At 41.8% G+C, this 23,317-nt stretch overlaps 1 protein-coding gene across 3 annotated transcripts in view; it reads left to right on the top strand.

The window, feature by feature from the left end:
* The window catches only part of LOC105476090 (glutamate rich 5), a 28,822-nt gene extending 10,530 nt beyond the window's left edge, over positions 1-18,292 (top strand). The window contains exons 2-4 of one of the 3 annotated variants that reach the window (XM_011731738.2): positions 11,782-12,735; positions 15,823-15,984; positions 18,212-18,292. In XM_011731738.2, coding sequence (XP_011730040.2) covers positions 11,782-12,735; positions 15,823-15,935 — 1,067 coding nt within the window. In that variant the 3' untranslated portion in view covers positions 15,936-15,984; positions 18,212-18,292. Of the gene's footprint in view, positions 1-11,781; positions 12,736-15,822; positions 16,338-18,211 lie in introns of those variants that run through there. The other 2 variants (XM_011731737.2, XM_011731739.2) reach the window with 2 other exon arrangements.
* The last annotated feature ends 5,025 nt before the right edge of the window (positions 18,293-23,317 follow it).

Below are 23,317 nucleotides of genomic sequence, written 5' to 3'. Positions count from 1 at the left end.
GTAGATTTACAGAAAAATTATGAAGTTAGTACAGAGAGTTCTCACATATTGCACACTCACTTTCCTCTTTTTTAACATCTTATATTAGTAGGATATGTTTGTCACAATTAATGAACCAAATCTGTTACGTGATTACTAACTAAAGTCCATGCTTTAGTCAGACGTTCTTAGTTTTTCCCTAATAACCTGTTTCACTTCCAGCGTCCCATCCAGAATCCCACATTGCAGGTAGTCATCATGCCTCCTTTGGCTCCTCGTGGCTAAGAGTTTCTCAGATTGTCCTGGTTTTTTGTTTTTTTTTTTGAGACAGAGTCTTGCTTTGTCGCCCAGGCTGGAGTGCAATGGCCGGATCTCAGCTCACTGCAAGCTCCGCCTCCCGGGTTTACGCCATTCTCCTGCGTCAGCCTCTTGAGTAGCTGGGACTACAGGCGCCCACCACCACACCCAGCTAGTTTTTTGTATTTTTTAGTAGAGATGTGGTTTCACCGTGTTAGCCAGGATGGTCTCGATCTCCTGACCTCGTGATCTGCCCGTCTCGGCCTCCCAAAGTGCTGGGATTACAGGCTTGAGCCACCGCGCCCGGCCTGTCCTTGTTTTTGATGACTCTGACAGTTTTGAGGAGCGCTGGTTAGGTATTTTGTGGAAGGTTCCTCAACTGGAATTTGTCTGGTATTTTTCTCAAGATGACACTGGAGTTATGGGTTTTTGTGTGAGTCACCATGCCTAGCCTATTCTTGTTTCTCTATATTTAAATTTCAACATTAAGTTTGTCTTCCAACTTCATCACATTTACTTTGTGATGATCAAAACGAATTCTAGATATGTAAATTCAGGTGCTTTTATTAAAAAAGAAAAGTGGTCTGACTGATTTTTATTTGCCCTCAAAGAATTTTTTGGTTGATAATTTTATATGTCAGTTACATGGAATATAACCTAAGTTCGCCTTTCTTCAAATGAGTGTCCTGTTGGCATCTACCAGCTGATGGAATGCACACTTGGGGATTAGCATTTGTACCATGGCACACAAGACAGTGTTTGTACACGCTTTGATGTGGGAAAAGGGCAAAAAGATCTAGAATAATGCTGCTTTACAAATGTTGACTGGATGGATGGATGAAGGATAGAATGGAATTGAGGCAAAAGCAAAGTAAGAAAATGAGAAGGAAGATGAGTGGACCACTCCTCTGGAGTTGACTCATGCTACATCTTGGTTCCAAAACGTCAAAAGCTCAAGAACCTAGAAATGGTGACAGCAAGGAAAAATACCAGGACCCCCTTCCTTACAAAGTTGCTCAAAAACCCAGCAGACAGGCCAGTGAAGTCTTTAGGATGTCTGATATGGCATGGTCTTAGGAAATAACGACAAGATTTTGTTTTTGTTGGGTAGGAACTTTTCACTTCTGATTAGGGTTGAACTGAGTTGAAAAGCTTCCACCATAATGTGAATTTCAGGTATGTTAGCTCTAGTTCTAATCCCTTCTGTAATGTTGCCTAGTATTTAGTTTCTTTGTGTGCCTATCACAACGGTGCTTACAACAAGGGTTCTGTTAGTTCAGCTGTCACACTGAATTTATGCATAGATCAATTTACAACAGAATCAAGGGAGATAATGAGCACCAAAGGATTAGGCTCAGAGCAGTGCATGATTTGATGAAATGTGGAGTTCAGAAAACAGACACATCTTTAAACAAATTCAGATGTGAAAACAATGCATCTGTCTACAATATTTATTATGTAATAACATAGATTAGGCATAGAATGTCTCCTGTTTGTGGACAAAAATATATCTCATTGCTTTTCAAGTTAGCCTGCTAGAAGAAATGATGTAGTACCTTTTTCTACCTTGCAGAGGTATGGTGAGGATTCACAAACTCATATGGACAGAGTATATGGAAATACTTGGGTAAGAGGTAATATATAGCCACCAAGTTGTGCTTAATGAAGGGAGTAGCTATTTGAATTTCCCTGAAGACAGTAAACCCTAGGATACCAGGAACCACATTTTCCTCTTTTTTTTTTTTCTTTTTTTGAGACAGGGTCTCTGTCTGTTGCCCAGGCTGGAATGCAGTGGCGCAATCATGGCTCACTACATCCTTGACCTCTGGGGCTTAAGCAATTCTCCCACCTCAGCCTCCAGAGTAGCAGGGACTACAGGTGCATGCCACCTTGCCCAGCTAATCCAAATCTTGCTACCTGCTAGAACCCCTGTGGCCACCCAGATCTTGCCTGTAGTATGCATTTGATGAAAATGTGATGAATGAGTGAAATCAAAGCCAGCAAACAGAATGAAACATTTATTTGTACACAAATTATGAATGGCCTTTATTAACCCCAATCAAGTTTAGTTAAATCATTGCTAATGTTACGAGTACTTTTATTTATTTATTTATTTATTTATTTGAGATGAAGTTTTGCTCTTGTTGCCCAGGTTGGAGTGCAGTGGCACCATCTTGGCTCACTGCAACCTCTGCCTCCCGGGTTCAAGTGATTCTCCTGCCTCAGCCTCCTGAGTAGCTGGGATTACAAGCATCCACCACCAGCCCAGCTAATTTTTTGTATTTTTAGTAGAAAAGGGGTTTCACCATGTTGACCAGTCTGGTCTCGAACTCCTGACCTCAGGTTATCTACTTGCCTCAGACTCCCAAAGTGCTGGGATTACAGGGTGAGCCACCGTGCCCAGCCTACTTTTCTATTATTTATCAATGATCATGTTTTAAACTGTACCATGATAACAATACAACTTTGTAGGTCAACACTGACAACTTCACAGTGTTTAGGAGACTGTGTAAGCCCTTTAATGTTGCAAGTTAGCTTTTCTGTTGCTAATTTAGCTATAGTGTATTGACAGGTCACTCCTGGTACTCAAGGGACCTTTGTACAATTAGAAAGAGGCCTTCCCCACCAACAACACATGCACCCTTCAGGTGCACCCAGGCTGGAGTTCTGCCTCATGCAGTGAGAAGCTTGTACAGCTGTGCGCTGCGTCCTTGTTTAGTGGCTACCTTTTCATGTCAGATACCATGCTGGGCAAATTATACACATTATCCACTCTGTCAGTTCCCCTAACAAGCCTGAAAGGCAAACAATATCCACATTTTACAGATAAGGAAACTGAGATCCAGAGAGGTTAGGAACTAACTTGTCCAGATTGCACAGTTAAGTAAATGAATGGCCAAGTCAGGATTCACACCCAGTGTTAGAACAGTCTGAATGCTCTGCTTTGGTTAGAGGGGAGGGAGGGAGATCAAACACTAAAAAATGTACTTCCTTCAGCAGCTCAAGGGTAAGAATAAGGTGAGGGTTATGTAATCTGGAGCCAGAAAGGAAGTTTTAATGGTAATTGTAGACTTTATTGTGTTCTCTGAGAGATGGTTCAAAACAACTATTTGTTTTCCAGTCTTTTCATTTATTTCCTCTATCTTTCTTCTTCTTCTCCTTCTCATTCTTCTTCTCATTCTTCTTCTTCTTCCTCCTCCTCATCCTCCCCCTCCTTTTCCTCCTCCTCTTCTTCTCCCACCTCTTCTTCTCCCTCCTCTCCTTCTTCCTCCTCTCCGTCTTCTCCATCTTCTTCGTCTTTGTCTTTGTCTTGCTGTGTTGCCCAGGCTGGAGTGCACTGGCATGATCTCTGCTCACTGCAACCTCTGCCTCTGAGGTTTAGGCAATTCTCCGGCCTCAGCCTTCCAAGTAGCTGAGATTACAGGTGCTCGCCACCATGGCCAGCTAATTTTTTGTATTTTTTTTTTTTTTAAAGAGATGGGGTTTCACCGTGTTGGCCAGGCTGGTCTCGAACTCCTGGCCTCAAGTGATTTGCCCGCCTCGGCCTCCCAAAGTGCTGGGATTAGAGGCGTGAGCCACCGTGCCCAGCCTAATCTTTCTTCTTTCACACAAATGTACCAATATTAGAATGAATGAAATCACCTTACTTTTCTGTTTGTGCATCATAATTTCTCTCTCTCTCTTCTTTTGAAACAGGTCTCCCAGGTTGGAGTGCAGTGGCGCAGTCATGGCTCACTGTGACCTGAACCTCCTGGGCTCAAGCTATCCTCCCATCTTGGCCTCCCAAGTAGCTGTGACTACAGGCCTGCACCACCACATCCGGCTAATTTTTACATTTTTTTGTAGGGACAGGGTTTCTCCATGTTGTCCAGGCTGGTCTCGAATTTCTGGGTTCAAGTGATCCACCTGCCTTGGCCTCCCACAGTGCTGGGATTACAAGTGTGAGCCACCACACCCAGACACTGTGCATCTAATTTCACCCTTGTTTGGGCCACTATGGGAGGTATAACAATAGTGATGCTAAGATTGACAAGATTAGTGGGTGCTAGTCTCTGTACTAGTTCTCAGTATTATCTCATATAATCCTCATGTCAGTTCCCTTGTTCAGTAATAACACTATTCCCACTTTATAGGTGATGAAACTGAGGCAGAGAGAGGCTTAATAAGGCTAGTAAGTGCAGGAACCGGAGTTAAAATCTACTACACTGGCCGGTGCCATGACTCACGCCTGTAATCCCAACACTTTGGGAGGCCGAGACAGGTGGATCACCTGAGGTCAGGAGTTCGAGACCAGCCTGGCCAACATGGAGAAACCCCCATCTCTACTAAAAATACAAAATTAGCCAGGCTGGTGGCTCATGCCTGTAGTCCCAGCTACTCGGGAGGCTATGGCAGGAGAATCGCTTGTGCCCGGGAGGCGGAGGTTGCAGTGAGCCGAGATCGCACCATTGCACTCCAGCCTGGGCAACAAGAGCAAAACTCCATCTCAAAAAAAAAAAAAAAAAAAAAGAATGAAAACGGACCGACCTGGGCAACATAGAGAGACCCTGTCTCTAAAAAATTTAACACTTAGCCGGGCGTGGTAGCACATGTCTGTAGTCCCAGCTACTTAGGAGGCTAAGGTGGCAGGATCACTTGGGCCTGGGAGGTTGAGGCTGCAGTAAGCTATGGTCATGCCATTGCACTCCAGCCTGGGTGACAGAGTGAGACCCTGTCTCAACAACAACAATAAAAGAATGAAAGTGAATGAATATCGTGATCATGGGTATGAATATTCTAGCTATGGCAAAAATCGACAGATCACTTGGACACTTAGGACACCATTTGTGGAGAAATCAATTTTCTCAAACTTTCGCAAAACTTTTTGTTGGGAGAGAAAACTTAGACTGATAACATAATATGTTTTTCAAAATGTAAAATTGTGTGGCTGTGTTTTGGGTGTGCCAGCACATTTTTTCCCACACAATTTTTGCTGTAGGAGAATGATGCCTTTAGAATGTACTCACTATTGGCACAGGTGGATGAAAATGGTTTGTCTCATTTAACTGACAGTACTAATCACTGTAATAACTATTTTACCAGAAAATATAATTTGGCAGACATCCGTGATTAGTACATTAACACATTTCCTGTTTTTTTCCCTAAGGCAATTATCACCAGACCATCCTTTATGTGATATCTAAATGCATTGTATTCTCAGGATGAATTTCTTTTCAGACCTGAAAAATCACCTTGATTAAGTCGCCCTACTTGCAATTAATTTGAAGGCTTCATTCATGATGAGGCAGAAGGGGGAGGTGAAAAATAGCCCTCTCCTCAATTCTAATTGAGCCCTAAGTCTCATAAGGTTTTTCTTGAGTTCTGCTTCTCTACTTCCAGCTGTAATCCCTCTCTGCAGGAGGATTCACACCTAGTCCCCGAGGCAGGGTAGAGATGCAGATATTCACACACACACACACACACACAGACACACACACACACACACACACCGCTACCCTCCTCATTTCCCTCCTCACAGGAACCTCTCTGTAAAAACTGCCCCTTTCTCAAAACAGAAGACATATTTGTTAATAAGATAGAGAGCTCAGCTCCAGGCTGTTACATATGTTTCCAGCTAAGATTTATGTCCAATAGCCTCCTGGATTTGCCACCAGGATGTACAATCTACAACCATCTCCAAGATGCCATGCTCCAGCCTGAGCAATTCATGTCTCTCTCACTGGCCCAAATCCATCTATCCCTCTCCCCTTCCCCAGAACACATATTTTTAGAGGCAGGGTCTCTCTTCCTTGCCCAGGCTGAGTGCAGTGGCACGATCACAGCTCACTGCAGCTTTGAACTCCTGGGCCCAAGTGATCCCCTCCATCAGCCTTCTAAGTAACTAGTACTACAGTTGCACACCACCATGCCCAGTTAATTTAAAAAATTTTTTGTAGTGATCAGGTCTTGCTATATTGCCTAGGCTGGTCTTGAACTCCTAGCCTCAAGTGATCCTCCTGCCTTAGCCTCCCAAAGTTCTGGGATTACAGGCATGCTGTGCCTGGTCTATCCTATATTTTCTATCTCCAGCATCAGAGCTATGAACCAGTGTTTCTCTAGACCCTCCCTCTCTCTCTCTTCAGCCCATGAACTGTCATTATATCCAGTCATTTTTACTTCTCATTTCTGAGTCCTATTTGCCCTGTGTCACTGGACACATTGACTTCTGTGTTGCCTGCCTCTAATTCATTCTACAGAGGGAGGTTTTTTTTGTTTTTTTTTTTTCTGGTTTTTTTTTTTTGAGATGAAGTCTCACTCTTGTCCCCCATGCTGGAGTGCAATAGTGCTATCTCGGCTCACTGCAACCTCTGCCTCCTGGGTTCAAGTGATTCTCCTGCCTCAGCCTCCCAAGTAGCTGGGATTACAGGTGCATTCAACCATGCCCGGCTAATTTTTGTAATTTTAGTAGAGACAGGGTTTCACCATATTGGCCAGGCTGGTCTCGAACTGCTGACCTCAGGTGATCCACCCACCTCGGCCTCCCAAAACGCTGGGATTACAGGCGTGAGCCACTGCACCCAGCTGGGAGGTTTTTAAAATCCAGATTGGATTGATTCATTTCTCTGCTCACAATTCTTTTTTTTAGTTATCTTTATTTTTATATTTTTTAAATGACCAGTTTTTGGAGGTATAATTGACATACAGTAAACTATACACATTTATAGTGTACATTGTAGTAAACTCTGGTATATCTGTACACCATAGAAGCATCAGCACAATCAAGATTGTGCCCCTTTGAAATCTCCCTCCTGTCTACCCAATCCCAGTCTCCAGAGAGCCATGGTTCTGCTTTCTATCACTGTAGATAAGTTGGTATTTTCTAGAGTTTATATAAATGGAATCATATGCTATGTAATCTTTTTGTCTTCTTTTACTCAGCATAATTATTTTGAAAATCATCCATGTTGTTGTACTTATCAATTGTTCATTTCTTTTTTTATTACTGGGTCATATTCCCTGGTGTGAACGTTCCACAGATTTTTTGGCCCATTCACCTGTTGATAGACATTTGGATTGTTTCCGGGTTTGGGCACTCACAAATAAAGATGCTATGAACATTTGTGTATAAGTGTATGGACATGTGGTTTCTTTTCTCTTGGGAAAATACCTATAAGTTAAATGGCCGAGCAATATGGTGCATGTATATTTATTTAACTTTTTTAAAAAGTCCTGCTAGAAATTCTTGTTCTTCGTGCTTCAAGGATAAAATCTAAACTCTTCAGCACCACCTGCAGGGCCCTCCCTGACCTGGCTTCTGCGCTAGCCTCCAGCCACACTATCCTTTCCTGAGTCCTCTAGTGTTCCCCGTGTGTTCTCCTGGAACTCGTAGAAACTTTCTCAGCACACTCAACTCATGTGTGACCTCTTGCCACTCTGAGTACACAGGGGTCACACAGCGTTTATCGCATGGGATTGTTTTTGTTAGATTACTGCTTCTGATGGCTTCACCTGTGGTACTAGAGCCTGTAGTTTTCATCTTTGCACGTAAACTGCTTTTGTACATCCCGTGTTTTCATTTGGAAAGTTTTCTTTTTTATGTTATAAATAATCTTTAAAGCATCTTCGGAGGTGTTGGTGAAGGTGGTAGATTGAAGATATGGATCTCATTTTGTGCTTTCCTGAAAACCACTAATATGACAGTAAAGAGATTTAAAAAATAGTTTAAACCCACAGAAATGGGAAGAACAGGAAAAAAAAAAGACAATAATAGAACAATACTGGAGTTTAGGAAGCAGACAGACATGTGATAACTCTTTTAACATGCCAAGGAAAGCTCAATTTGATTAGCAGTAGAGAAAACTGAGAACCACCCTAGATACCACAGGCTGCTTAAAATGCTCAGGAGCTGGTGGCTTGGTATCTCAGTAAGTCCTTCATCTTCATGAAGATTAAATTGATAGGCTGTTTGATATGAATACATGTGTTCAAAAGAGAGAAAAATGGCAGTGAGTTGAATAAATGATAATACCCGAACTCCTAGGAAATGAAAAAGCATGACAATTATTAACTCGGGGAAAAATAAAAAATTGTAATAACTTAATATATGGCTCAGTTCTTCACAGAAGACACAGTCATTATACAGACATATAATTGGATATTGGTATGATCCAAATTACAACATTACTATTTTAAATAATTAATATACAGTCACGAACTGAAAGGAAATGTGGGCCGGGCGCGGTGGCTCACGCCTGTAATCCCAACACTTTGGGAGGCCGAGACGGGCGGATCACGAGGTCGGGAGATCAAGACCCTCCTGGCTAACATGGTGAAACCCCGTCTCTACTAAAAATACAAATAAATTAGCTGGGCTTGGTGGCGGCGCCTGTAGTCCCAGCTACTCTGGAGGCTGAGGGAGGCTGAGGCAGGAGAATGGCGTGAACCCGGGAGGCGGAGCTTGCAGTGAGCCCAGATCGCGCCACTGCACTCCAGCCTGGGTGACAGAGTGAGACTCTGTTGTGACTAAGCGAATTATAGAGAAACGCCACACTTTGAGACAAATTAAAGAGTCCTTTTATTTGCCGGCGTCCGAGAGGCAGCTAACGCTCAAAATTCTCTGGGCGCCAAGGAAGGGGCTAGTTTTGTTTTTATACCGTGGTCTAAATAGGGGAGGGAGGGTTTTAGCTGAAGCAATTTTTACAGAAGCAGAACTGGCAAAAAGTTAAAAAATCAATTGGTTACAAATGCAGTTACAAAAAAACTAAACAGTTCCAGGTGCAGGGGCTTAAACTATCACAGAGATAAATGCAGAGGTTTGGGTGCCATCCACCGAGCGCGTCCCCAGGAGCTGCTGGTGCAGCTTGCCTCAATATCTTATCAGTAGGTGCATTCCTGGACGTGCTTTGAGTCAGTTTTACACTAGGTGTGCCTTAAGGGAGGGAGGTGAAAAGGAGCTGCAAGTGAAGAAACTAAAAATGGAGTCTGACTGGCTCTCTCTCTGCTAGGAGAGAGTCACTCGGGTAAAACAAGGTAGGGTATCACCACTCCCTCTCAAAAAAAAAAAAAAAAAAAAAAAGGAAAAGGAAATGTGAATTGTAACAGGAGAGAGTGGCTGGTGGTGGAGGAGAATAGGAAAAGAGCTAAGTTTTTATCTTCCAGAGTAAAAGTTAATTGAGCAGGGCGTGGTGGCTTACGCCTATAATCCCAGCACTTTGGGAGGTCAAGGCAGGTGGATCACTTGAGCCCAGGAGTTTGAGATCAGCCTGGGCAACTCGAACCGCGTGAGACCACATCGCTATTTAAAAAAAAAAAAAAAAAAAAAAAGTTAATTGAAAGGCCCAAACTGAAAAATCCTGAAGCACAATTCATTTAGCAACATAGAAAAAAATATTCCTCCAAAACAGCTAAAAGAATTAGCATCTGGCCGGGCGCGGTGGCTCAAGCCTGTAATCCCAGCACTTTGGGAGGCCGAGACGGGCGGATCACGAGGTCAGGAGATCGAGACCATCCTGGCTAACACGGTGAAACGCCGTCTCTACTAAAAAAATACAAAAAACTAGCCGGGCGAGGTGGCGGGCGCCTGTAGTCCCAGCTACTCGGGAGGCTGAGGCAGGAGAATGGCGTGAACCCGGGAGGCGGAGCTTGCAGTGAGTTGAGATCCGGCCACTGCACTCCAGCCTGGGCAACAGAGCAAGACTCTGTCTCAAAAAAAAAAAAAAAAAAAAAAAAAAAAGAATTAGCTTCTATAAGCGAATTGTTGCTTCTATAAGCAAATATTTCTTTTTTAGAAGGGGAAATGGGAGAGGAGACCTGAGTATTACTTGTCTTTAGCTTACACTAGATAAGCAGATAACTCTAAACTGCATGTACATATGACAGGTGGATGGTAACTTAGTGGGAAAAAAGAAAAGAAGAAAAACAATCTTTGGGGAAAAAAAGAAGAGGAAAAAGATCCCCTAGAGACCCGCTTTCACTTTTGACTTACTTTCTTCCAGTTTCCTCCCTGCTCATTTGTGATTTGTTTTCCCTTTTGCCCTCCCTCCCCTGCCTGCCTTTCTTTCAACATTGCTGTAATCATACTTTATATGAAATTGATAGCTAACTTGTTGAGCACTTAATTGCACAGTAGACTTTGGGTTAATAAGTACTTTATATGCATTACTTTATTTGACCAACCCAATCATGAGTGATTTCTCAACTTATTGTATCATAATTATTTTCTTATTTTAGCATCTGGTCTTCATAATCATCTTTTTCATGGTATAATAATATCCCATGGTATGGAATATTTATCCATTCTCTAACTTATTAGACTTTTAAGTTGTTTTCTAGCTTTTGCTGCTATAAAGAACACTGTGGGGTGGGTGTGGTGGCTCACGCCTATAAATCCTAGGACTTTGGGAGGCTGCAGCAGGAGAATCACTTGAGCCCAGGAGTTCAAGACCAGCCTGGGCAACATAGCGAGATCCTGTCTCTTTAAACAGAAAAGTAAAACAAAAATAAAAACATGGAAGAATATTGGGATTTTATATACATACACATATATATTCTCTCCCAAAGCATCTACATAGGTTTATGCTTTTAGAATAAATTTTCAAGAAGTAAAACAACGACAACAAAAATTTCCAGAAGTAAAACTGCTGGGTCAAAGAGTATCAACATTTTGCCAGTCTTAAACATATTGCCTATATTTAACTATCCAGCGCACTTTTGCATCCTTTAAACTATCATGCCTCATGCAACTCTGAGATCAATATGAGGGAGAGAAGAGAGATTCACTGCTGTTTTAGAGACAAGATCACTGGGAGCTAAGTTTCCAAGCTCATACAGTTGGAACAACGGTCAGAAGTAAAATGCATGTTTCCCTACTTTCTGTTGATTTCTTTTCCCACTGTGCCCCCCAAATTACATGAAACTCAGGCTGAACTGTCTCTGCTACTTCCCTTCCCAGACATCTTAGCCTTTTCCTATGAGGGCTTCTCTACCACAGTCCCTTTTCCATTTGCTGGGGGCTTTTCTGTGTTAGAAGGAAAGTAAGAGCTCTCTAGTGGCCCAAGGACCTCACATCATGAAACCTTCTAAGTTTGGGAATCTTCTATTGCCCTCCCCTCTGCAAAAAATGGAAAAAAAATTTCAAAAAAAAAAAAAAAAAAAAAAAAAGGAAACCTTCTAAGTCTCAAGACGAGAAAGTGTGAGACAAGGAAAAGAACAGAGAAACAACGTGGAGTAAGCTCAGTTAGAATCTGGGACAGGAGCCGTGAAAAGATGCACAAGGAGCAAACAGGAGAAAACTGTGGTTTTGGAGGACTTCAGAGCTTAAGATGAAATGTTTGAGCTGAAGACAATAAAGGGATTTGACTTGGAGAGTGTTAGGGTCATGGTATGGCCTTTCTGTACTCAGATATACTTGGAACTGTCTTGAACTGTTAAATCTACTTTGTGATGTCAATTCACTTTTCAAGATAAAACTAAACAATAATTTGTGTTTTCTCTTTTCTTTTTATTTTTCAAATGAATAACCAAAAGTAACTTCAAATGAGCATTTTTCAACCGCAGAAGAAAGTGGGTCCTGCTTTGCCCAACCAAAGCCACGTACACTGGGGAGAGAATCTACTGTTGTTGGCAATGTACAAAGGGAAAGCCATCTTCCCTTACAAAAGCTGAAGGTTTCAGCAGAGCCTACAGCAAATGGTGTTAAACCCCTCCAAGAACAGTCCCTGGCCAAGGACGTAGCCCCTGGAAGGGATGCTGCAGACGAATCAGGGTCCACAGAAAAGACTCAGCCTGGAGAGGGACTGAAGGAATCTGGGCCACCTCAGCCAGGTGGCAAAGAGGATGCCCCAGCAGCAGAAGGAAAGAAGAAAGATGCAGGAGCAGGGACAGAAGCTGAGCTTCTAAAAGGAAATGTGGAAGCTGAGCCTTTAGGACCAGAAGCCAAGGGTCAGCCTTTGGGGACAGCAGGAGAGAAGGACACCCTCAGAGCAGTGGAGGCCACTGAGAATCCACAAACTGCTGCAGAGATGAAGCCTCTAGGAGCAACTGAGAATGTTCTGCCTCTGCAAATAGCTGGAGAGCTACAACCTCAGGGCACAATGGGAAAGGATGAGCAGGCCCCGCTTCTAGAAACAATTTCCAAAGAGAACGAATCTCCAGAAATATTGGAAGGAAGTCAATTTGTGGAAACAGCTGAAGAGCAGCAACTTCAGGCAACACTGGGAAAAGAGGAGCAGCCCCAGCTTCTAGAAACAATTCCCAAAGAGAATGTAACACCGGAAGTATTGGACAGAAGTCAGCTTGTGGAAAAGCCTGTTATGAATGATCCACTCCATAAAACTCCTGAAGGTCCAGGAAACATGGAGCAGATTCAATCTGAAGGAATAGTTGGAAGCATGGAACATCCAGCACGAAATGTAGATACAGGAGCATATGTGGAAATGGTCAGGAACATCCATACTAATGAAGAGCACCAACACATTGAAGGTAAAAGTTATGCTGGCAAACCTTCTGGATGTTTAGATGTGTTCCATAGGAGACCAGCTCTGGGGGGTGGGGTGGGGTGACTGACACACAGTCCCTGAAGTCACTTTCAGGTGGTTGAAGTTCGTTTGAGCAAACCAAAAAGGCTTCTATGCCTGGGAAAGAGGCATTCTATTAATGCTCAGTTTATCAGCAAAACTTTTCCGAAACATCATCTCTGTCCAAAATTTTAACCTAGTGTTTAAATAGTATCTAACTTTGAAGGCAACATGTGAAACTTTCTGAATTTTTCCAAGTTGATGCTTCATCAGGCCCCATGTATGAAATAAGGGTTCAAAGTAAAGGTGAATAGATGATTACTGGAGGAATTCACTTTCCAATGAAATGATATATACATAATGGATCTTAGAATGTTATTTTCATCTTTGTGAAGCTTATCTTAGAAAATGACTGTCAGGACAGGGTGCAGTGGCTCACATCTGTAATCCCAGCACTTCAGGAGGCAGAGAGGGGAGGATAGCTTGAGCCCAGCAGTTCATGACCTGCCTGGACAACATAGTGAGACCTCGTTCTCCAAAAATAAAAATAAAAAAAGAAAATGACTGTCAGTCTGCTCTTGTTCTTCTGTAGTTTTAAAATCTGTATTAGAAGACCAGAGAAAATGTACTATGTCTTAGCATATAGTGTTTTAAAATTTTAAATGTATTTTACCAGCATAAAACAAATGATGTTTACAGTGTTCTTTATTGGTATTATAATTTAAAAAAATATTTTCTTCTGGGGTATGATTTACATTTTGGTAAATTTTGGCTTCACAGTTCAGTATAATTAAGTGAAGCATTCATCATAATCATCCATCTGTTTTTTTTTTAATTCTTTCACTTTATTTATTTATTTATTTATTTATTTATTTATTTATTGAGATGGAGTCTCGCTCTGTTGCCCAGGCTGGAGTGCCATGGCACAATCTCGGCTCACTGCAACCTCCGCCTTCTGGGTTCAAGCGATTCTCCTGCCTCAGCCTCCCGAGTAGCTGCGACTACAGGTGCACACCACCATACCCAGCTACTTTTTGTATTTTTAGTAGAGACAAGGTTTCACCATATTGGCCAGGCTGGTCTCCAACTCCTGACCTCATGATCCGCCACCTCGGTCTCCCAAACTGCTGGGATTACAGGCATGAGCCACTGTGTCTGGCCAATTCTTTCATTTATTAACTGAACATATGCTAGGTGCTGAGATGCAGACTGAGGAAGAGTTAGTCTCTGTCCTCAAGGGACTCACTGTCTAGTGTGGGAAGGCAGGATGTGTGTGCATCACCATAGTCTGTTGTGGGAATTGCTTTCCTAAGAATGTGTAAGAAGTGCTCTGGGAACAACTTGGGAGAGGCAAATAAAAGCAGATAGTTTTTACATCAGGATTGGCAAACTCAAAAGTCTTTAGGCCTAGGATACTGAAAATGAGTGAGGTGAAGGACACACGTCATATCGTGGGAGCCCAGGGGACCTTGGCAAACAGGAGAGCACAGCCTTTTCAAAAGAGGAAGCTCTGCACAGCTCCAGCCATGGAACTAGAGCCAATGTTGCCAAAGCCAACTTCTCGGGGAAACAGGGTTGTATATGCAATGTCCAGACTTGTTAGTGTTGGCTGTCTGTAAATGTTTAACGATTGTATTTAAACACATAATGGCCAAGCCAGACAGGTCTGGGGGCACCCCTGGACCACCCTTTGATTTACTTACAAATTAGTCTTGCTTGCTTTCTCTTTTCTCCCTTCTCTTCCCTTCCCTTCCCTTCCCTTCCCTTCCCTTCCCTTCCCTTCCCTTCCCTTCCCTTCCCTCCCCTCCCCTCCCCTCCCCTCCCCTCCCCTTCCCTCCCCTTCCCTTCCCTTCCCTTCCTTTCCCTTCCCTTCCCTTCCCTTCCTTTCCCTTCCCTTCCTTTCCTTTCCTTTCCTTTTTCTTTCTTCAGAGACAAGATCTTCAAGCTGGAGTGCAGTGATGCAATCATAGCTCACTATAATCTCCAACTCCTGGACTCAAGGGATCCTCTTGCCCCACCTCCCAAGTAGCTATAGAACTACAGGAATGTGCCACCATGCCTGGCTAATTTTTTTTTTCTTTTAAAAAATTATTATTATTATTATTATTGAGACAGAGTCTTGCTCTGTTACCCAGGCTGGAGTGCAGTAGTATTCTTAGCTCATTGTAACTTCTGCCTCCCAGGCTCAATACATTCTCCCTCCTCAGCCTCCTGAGTAGCTGGGTGCCACCGTCCCTGGCTAATTTTTGTATTTTTTGTAAAGACAAGGTTTTACCATGTTGGCCAGGCTGGTCTCAGACTTCTAGGCTCAAGCTATCTGCCTGCCTCAGCTTTCCAAAGTGCTGGAATTACAGGCGTGAACCACCACGCCCAGCTGCCCAGCTAATTTTTGAAAAACATTTTGTAAAGACAGGAGGTCTTGTTGCCCAGGCTGGTCTTGAACTCCTGGCCTCAAGTGATCCTCTTGCCTCAGCTTCCCAAAGCATTGGGATTACAGGTGTGAACCATCACACCTGGCCATGAACTTTCTATTGTAATATGTTCTACTGCCATTTCTTTGGTAATTTTGCATCCTGATTTTATAGAGAGAATTTATTTCATAAGAGTATGCCAAGACTCGAGATGTTAATTGACTCAACATCAGCCAGTCAGAGGCTCTGAGAGAATCGAGACGATTACTTTTCTTTTCCTTTTTTTTTTTTTTTTTTTGACAGAGTCTTCTGTCTCCCAGACTGGAGTGCAGTGGTGTGATCTCAGCTCACGGCCCAGCTAATTTTTGCATTTTTAGTAGAGACGCGGTTTCATTACTTTGGGCTAGGCTCCTGAACTCCTGACCTCAGGCAATCCACCTTCCTCGGCCTCCCAAGGTGTCGGATTACAGGTGTGAGCCCCTGCGCCCAGCCAAGATGATTACTTTTCTTGATACCTCCAGATAAACTTACTGTTCAGACCTAAAGATCAAGAACTGCCCCCCATTGGAGACAAACTGTGGGATAATTTATGTTAACTCTAAATAAGTGTCTCTTAGTATCTCCTTTGGTTACTTTTCCAGGTGAGACAGGGGAAAAGGTGGAAACAGAGATGGAGAATGAGAAAATGAGGGAAGGGGCTGAAACCAAAGAAGAAGAAACAGGAGAAGCGGTGAACCTTTCAACAGCCAAATAGATAGAAGAGTGAACCCACCCAGCATGTTATCACAGAGAAGACAAAAATGGTAGTGAAGCTTGTGGTTATGTATCTTATCTTTCTACATTTACATGTTTTCTGTAAGGAGTGCGGTTATAGAGAGACTGTTGGAACCATAAGAAGGATGTTTCCATGTTCTTGATTATATTGTTCTACAAAACTGCTAAGCCATGAACAGTTTTCTTAGCTACTTAGAATGGTTATACATTTAAAACGATAAAAACCAAAGCCAATAAAAATTATGTGATTATTTAAGAGTGTGAGGGTGACTTTCTTCATTGTGGCCATGGGGCCATTCAGTATAGAAAATGGGACCCTAAAAATGAAGTGTAAACCTTTAGGTACAGGTAGCTAGAGAAAGGAATTAGCGAATTTTAGGGAACTCACAATAATAAAGTCATACAGTCATAATCATGATGGAATGAGAATGAACAACAGCAAAAATAATAGGATGAGCTATATCAAATATTTCTGTTTTGTTACAGAATTCAGAACTGATAAGAACCTTAGGAAATATGTCATTTACACACTTGCTCTCCTTTAAGGTTGTCAACTACCACAGATCCTTATTTATCATGGAATATTAATTATGTTAACAGAATCCTTTGCAAAGGATGGCAAACTCTGGTGCTATCACAAGGTTAGGCATTTTTCACGACGAAAGGCTACACATTTTCCATGTGCCATTTTGAATCAGCTATTGATTTTTTTACTCACATGAGGTTTTTCAATTGTTATCCTTTTGAATAATATTAAAAGTATTTTAAATTAATTCACTTTTAAATGTATTTTGGAGACAATAAACAGCAAGGATTAAAACCTAGATTGTTGTTTATGTAGAGTCTACTCCTGGGCTCTATTCTTTTTTTTTTTTTGATATGGAGTCTTGCTTTGTCACCCAGGCTGGCGTGCAGTGGTACGATCTCGGCTCACTGCAATCTCCGCCTCCCGAGTTCAAGCAATTCTCCTGCCTCAGCCTCCTGAATAGCTGGGATTACAGGCGCCCGCCACCATGCCCAGCTAATTTTTGTATTTTTAGTAGAGGCGGGGATTCACCATGCTGGCCAGGCTGGTCTTGAACTCCTGACCTCGTGATCTACCCGCCTTGGCCTCCCAAAGTGCTGGGATTACAGGTGTGAGCCATTGCACCCAGCCACTCTATTCTTTTTTAGATGACTGCAATTTAATGGTAGGCTTTAGCAGTGGAAAAAGGCTAAGAAATCAAGATTTTAGAAACATTTATGACATTTCTTTAGTGATACACCACAGAGTCAGTTTTTGAGAATTCTTCTGAAGTTGGCAAGGGATTTTGGCAAGTGATTGTATGTAAGTAATGAAAATAATAGCTAACTTACCCACCAGTGAGTGCCTTGTGTTTTTGAGTATCAGAATAGTATTCTGGAAATATTTTGTTTATTTATCTTGTTTGTAAATATGTATTTTTCTTTTGCAAAAAATCCTGCTGGCCGGGCGCAGTGGCTCAAGCACTTTGGGAGGCCGAGAAGGGTGGATCAGGAGGTCAGGAGATCGAGACCATCCTGGCTAACACGGTGAAACTCTGTCTCTAGTAAAAATTACAAAAAACTAGCCAGGCGAGGTGGCAGACGCCTGTAGTCCTAGCTACTCGGGAGGCTGAGGCAGGAGAATGGCGTAAACCTGGGAGGTGGAGCTTGCAGTGAGCTGAGATCCGGCCACTACACTCCAGCCTGGGCGACAGAGTGAGACTCTGTCTCAAAAAAAAAAAGAAAAAATCCTACTATTTCCTAAATAAACATATATTTTTAAGGTAACTGCTCAGATGAATTAACTAGTCTCTTTATTTTTATTTTTTATTTTTTGAGAGAGGGTCTTGCTTTGTTGCCCAGGCTACAGTGTAGTGGTGTGATCATGGCTGAATGCAAGCTTGACCTCCTGGGTTCAAGCAATCCTCCCACCTCACCTGCCCTGAGTAGCTGGGACTACAGGCTTGTGCCACCATGCCTGGCTAATTTTTGTATTTTTAGTATAGACAGGGTTTTACAATGTTGCCAAGGCTGGTCTCGAACTCCTGAGCTCAAGCAATTCACCTGCCTCAGTCTCCCAAAGTGTTGGGACTACACGTATGAGCCACTCAGCCTAACTAGTCTCTTACTTTAGCTTCTACATTAAAATAACTACTAAGATGGCCTATAATTAATTATAAGAATACAGGATACAGGGAAAAATATATTCTCTTGATTCTGATTTTAATATTCATTTATGTTCTGACTGTAAAGTGCCAAGGAAGACAATAAAAGGAGCTCCTTGAGGAGATGACATCATCCTTTCCGCAAAGTGAAGGCACTGGACTGTGATTGCATTGAAAGCAAGCACTGTGTTTTATGCATTTTTGAATTCAGGCATTTAGCTCCTTTAATGGAATGTGGTAGGTACTTGATAAATATTTGTTGAATCAATAAATGAATAACAAATACCAAGGAGTCCCATTTAAACTTAATTCATTAAAAAGTAATACATATGAAAATATAAATTTGGCCAGGCATGGTGGCTCACACCTGTAACCCTAGCACTTTGGGAGGCCAAGGCAGTGGATTTCTTTTTTTTCTTTTCTTTTTTTTTTTTTTGAGACGGAGTCTTGCTCTGTTGCCCAGGCTGAAGTGCAGTGGCACGATCTCAGCTCACTGCAAGCTCCGCCTCCTGGGTTTACGCCATTCTCCTGCCTCAGCCTCCCAAGTAGCTGGGACTACAGGCGCCCGCCACCTCACCTGGCTAGTTTTTTGTATTTTTTAGTAGAGACGGGGTTTCACCGTGTTAGCCAGGATGGTCTCGATCTTCTGACCTCGTGATCCACCCGTCTTGGCCTCCCAAAGTGCTGGGATTACAGGCTTGAGCCACCGCGCCTGGCCGGCAGTGGATTTCTTGAGTCCAGGAGTTCAAGACCAACCTGGGCAACATGGTGAGACCCTGTCTCTACAAAAAATATAAAAAATTAGCTGGGCATGACGGCATGTGCCTGTAGTCCCAGCTACTCAGGAGGCTGAGACTCAAATCATTTATTTTCATAAAATTTTGGAAATTTATAAGAATTTCTGGTAGTTTCTCTACTTTTGTCTTTATCCTTTAATGTGGTTACTAAAACATTTTTGGAAACTTTTAAAAAATTCTTTTAGATAATATTCAGTTTTAACATTAAAAACCTATAAGAAAAATGTAAATATTTCACAATATCTGAACATTCCAAAATTTAAATAGTCCATCAAAATAAGCTGTTAATTTTAAAAAGTAATAGGTACGGTAAAAGTCAAATACAGAAGGGTATAAAATAGGTAGTGAAGTTTCCTTCCCATATCCTTTAGTCCTTCCATGAAAAAATAATATTTCTTGTGTATACTTCCAGAAAAAAAGGGTATATGTATATACCAGGCTATATGTATATGCTAAAATATAAGTGTATATTTACATATCTACATTTTAACTTTTTTATAGATGGGGTTTTGCTATGTTGTCTATGCTGGTCTTGAATTCTTGGCCTCAAGTGACCCTTCTGCCTGGGTCTCCCAAAGTGCTACAATTACAGGCATGAGCCACCACGCTCAGCCTATATATCCACATTTTATTTTATTTTATTATTTATTTATTTATTTTCCCATCATCAATATTTATTGAGCATTTACAGTGTATTAGGCACAATAGAACATACAGAAGACATTGTTCCTGCTCTTGAGGAGCTTACATTCTAAAAGAAAAAATACACCTCTTTTAAAATGGCATTTTTGTTTGGTGTTTTCTGTAAAGTACTGAGGAAATGTTTTGTTAAAGTGAGCTTTGGGTATAACTTAGCCCCATCATTATTTAGAGAAGAGAGGAAGAAAAGAGGAAGGATTTTAAAGGCAGACAATGACAGACCATTCAGGATAGGTAGGGTTTTAAAGGGAGATAAACACAATCTCATAAACTAAAGAGATATTTGCTGCAGTAAATAGGATAAGGGAAATAGTCTGTGGGGTGCAAGCAAAGGAAGCAGGGTGCCTTAGACATTGAGTGGAGCCAGAAAGATCATGTGGCCTTTTCCCAAGTACATGGCCACCAAGTAGGAATGGTTGGTGACAAGACAGAAGGCTAAAAAAGGAAGGTAATCTTGTGCACCTGACAAATAGAAAGACTAAAGGATCAAAATCAAAGACAGGCTATAAAAGTATCAAGAAATTCTTAAAAACCAAAAAGTGATTTGGAAGCACAAAACTTATAGTTAATGCTACCCAGTGGCATGATGGGCCAAGAACATTGTGGCTTCCTAAGTTAGAAAATGCCATATACCAAAATTTTAAATGGAATTCCAATCAATCTCCCCCTCTCTCAGAAAAAATAGGAACTCATTTTTTTCAGTGTGGGGAGGAAGAGAGGGGATCATGGGACATGGAAACAGTAGTTATATTAGTAGTATTTTTGTTGTTATTTTGTGTTTAAACTTCGTAAAAGCCCATTAGCTGCCAAGAGGGAATAAGGAATAAATTTCAAAAATTGTACAATTTCCTTTAGAGAAGTTTCAGAACCAAAAGACTAACTTACATGAAAAGCTGTAAAGTTGAAAAGTCCATTCATAAAACTTTTATTCCACTTACATGAATTTAATACACGTGTTCTTAACGATTATGCTTGGCTTGTTCATGAAAATTTCATAAGACATTAAACAAAGCTAGCCATCATCTCAAGGTATTTCCCTGTTCACTATTTTTACAGCACATGCATGTTAGGCAAGTATCAAAAAAGAAAAATCACGAAAGCAAAAAACCTAAAAAAATGTTAAATACATGGGTTTTTGTTTTACTGCTGTGCTTGATATACATGAAGTAATGAATACCAAGCAATTCATTTTTACTGCATCTTTACTTTTATATTTGTTCTTAGGTTGCCTAAAACATTTAAATACAAATAAAATGAGTGTAGCAAAAATAATGAAAGCTAACAGCAGGTAACTTTACAAATAATGGAATGTGAACCGTTTCTGCCCTTATCCAGAGTAACATGGGTCACAACTTTGTCTAAAGGAACACTTCTGCAGCTGTAGTCAAAGGTGTGCACATTAAGATTGAGTGTTCCACAGATACACATGGTTTAACCTGTGGTGTCCATGGGGTATGTTTCTACTACAGCCTTCTAAGTGCTCCAGACCTTAAAGTACCCACAATTACTACACCTGTGACTGGAACCAATGATCCCTTTTATTCCCCACCAGGACAAACCAATATGTAGGCAGTTTTCTTTGCTTAGACATGGAAGCGGTTTTACACTGGCCCTTGTGAAGCCACAATGTACCAAAAGTACTATGCCAAACATTTATAACTTGTATAAAAATTCCACATCCCCATATTGGCCACCTCAAGATGAAAACAGATAACTCCCTAAATGTTAACTGGCTCTACTCCCCTAATATTAAACATAAAAACTGCATGGGAAATATAGAAATTCTAATAGAAGTAACATAAACCTGTCATAAATTGTAAACAAAAAACTGTTTGTGGGACAGCATGGATGACAAATGGTCTACTGTGTAAATTTTAGAATGAGGCAGACAAAAGTTGGAAGACCGGTTAATTTTCCCCTCCTCCTGCTTCAGCTTTGTTTTCTCGGGTATCCGATGTCCACAATGTCAAATTGTCTCTCAGTAATTGCATTATTAGCATGCTGTCTTTCTATGACTCTTCACTTAATGTATCAAGTTCAGCAATGTCTTCATCAAAAGCTGTCTTTGCAAGAGAGCAGGCTTTCTCTGGGGAGTTCAGAATCTCATAATAGAACACAGAGAAGTTAATGGCGAGACCCAGTCTGATAGGCTACATATCCACATTTTAAAACACAAATGACAATTTACATAGCCCTTGTACTGTGAAAACTGCATGTAAAACCACTGATTGATCCTTTCCTACGTTAGAAATTTTTCCTTTTGCCTAAGACTGAGTCTTAACAGAGCAAAATGTATTCTGATCCTAGGTCCCTAGACCCTGAAAGGAGATGACCGGTTTTGTCCCCAGATTCAAAATGCACAAGATGGACAAATGCACAAGATGGACAACTCTCTATGAGTTGTTCACAGAGAAACTGCTAGCAGGGCTGGATTTTTCTTTTTCTTTTTCTTTTTTTTTTTTGAGACGGAGTCTCGTTCTGTCGCCCAGGCTGGAGTGCAATGGCCGGATCTCAGCTCACTGCAAGCTCCGCCTCCCGGGTTCACACCATTCTCCTGCCTCAGCCTCCCGAGTAGCTGGGACTACAGGCGCCCGCCACCACGCCTGGCTAGTTTTTTGTATTTTTTAGTAGAGACGGGGTTTCACCGTATTAGCCAGGATGGTCTCGATCTCCTGACCTCGTGATCCGCCCGTCTTGGCCTCCCAAAGTGCTGGGATTACAGGCTTGAGCCACTGCGCCCCGCCAACGGCTGGATTTTTCTATCCCTGGGGTGCTGTGCAACCACTTTGTAGTCCAGTTGTGTTCTTTCAATTAAGATAATTTCATTATTTCTGTACCTAATGTACCTCTAACTGGGATGGAAATGAACAAATTTCCCAATTCTCATTCTTGGGAGTGAACATTTGCATTTACCAGCAGGGGGTGCCAGTTTGCAAATCTAGGAAATCCCCAGACCAGACTCAAGTTCTTGGCCAGAAGTGCCAACCCCCTGAGGAACCCACAGGGTAGAAATGTGTAATTAATGGCTGGGTGTGGTGGCCCACACCTGTAATCCTAGCCCTTTGGGAGGCCAAGGCAGGAAAATTGCTTGAGCCCAGGAGTTCGGGACCAGCCCAGGCAATATAGGGAGACCCTGTCTCTACAGTAAATAGATAAATAAATAAATAAATAATTTTATTTATTTCTTTTAAAACAAGAAATGTGCGGTCAACCTATTACCTTACTGCTTTTTCCATTTAGACTTTGGAGTAAAAGCTCTTACCATATTTTGAGCAGTCAAAACACCCATACCACTCTGAACAAATGGTTTATTCCACATTGGGCCTTGAATTAAGAATTGCTTAATTAAGAAAAGGTTTCTTTCCACATGTAACTAATCAAAGAATGTTGGATGGTCATGGTCAAATAATCCTAGTAGGGTTTACATTGTACTCTTTTGGCAAATACAATAGCTCATTAGAGATGGCAAATATCTTTTTATTTTTTGGTCACTCAGGCTGGAGTACAGTGGTATGCTCTGGTCACTGCAACCTCCGCCTCCCAGTTTCAAGTGATTCTCCTGCTTCAGTCTCCCTTGTAGCTGGGATTACAGGCAGGCGCCACCATACCTGGCTAAGTTTTGTATTTTTAGTAGAGACAGAGTCTTACCGTGTTGGCCAGGCTGGTCTTGAACTCCTGAGCTTAAGCAATTCTCCTGC

The sequence above is a fragment of the Macaca nemestrina genome, chromosome 8, assembly GCF_043159975.1.
Source record: "Macaca nemestrina isolate mMacNem1 chromosome 8, mMacNem.hap1, whole genome shotgun sequence".
Taxonomy (NCBI): domain Eukaryota; kingdom Metazoa; phylum Chordata; class Mammalia; order Primates; family Cercopithecidae; genus Macaca; species Macaca nemestrina.
This window is presented reverse-complemented; position numbering and strand designations above follow the sequence as displayed.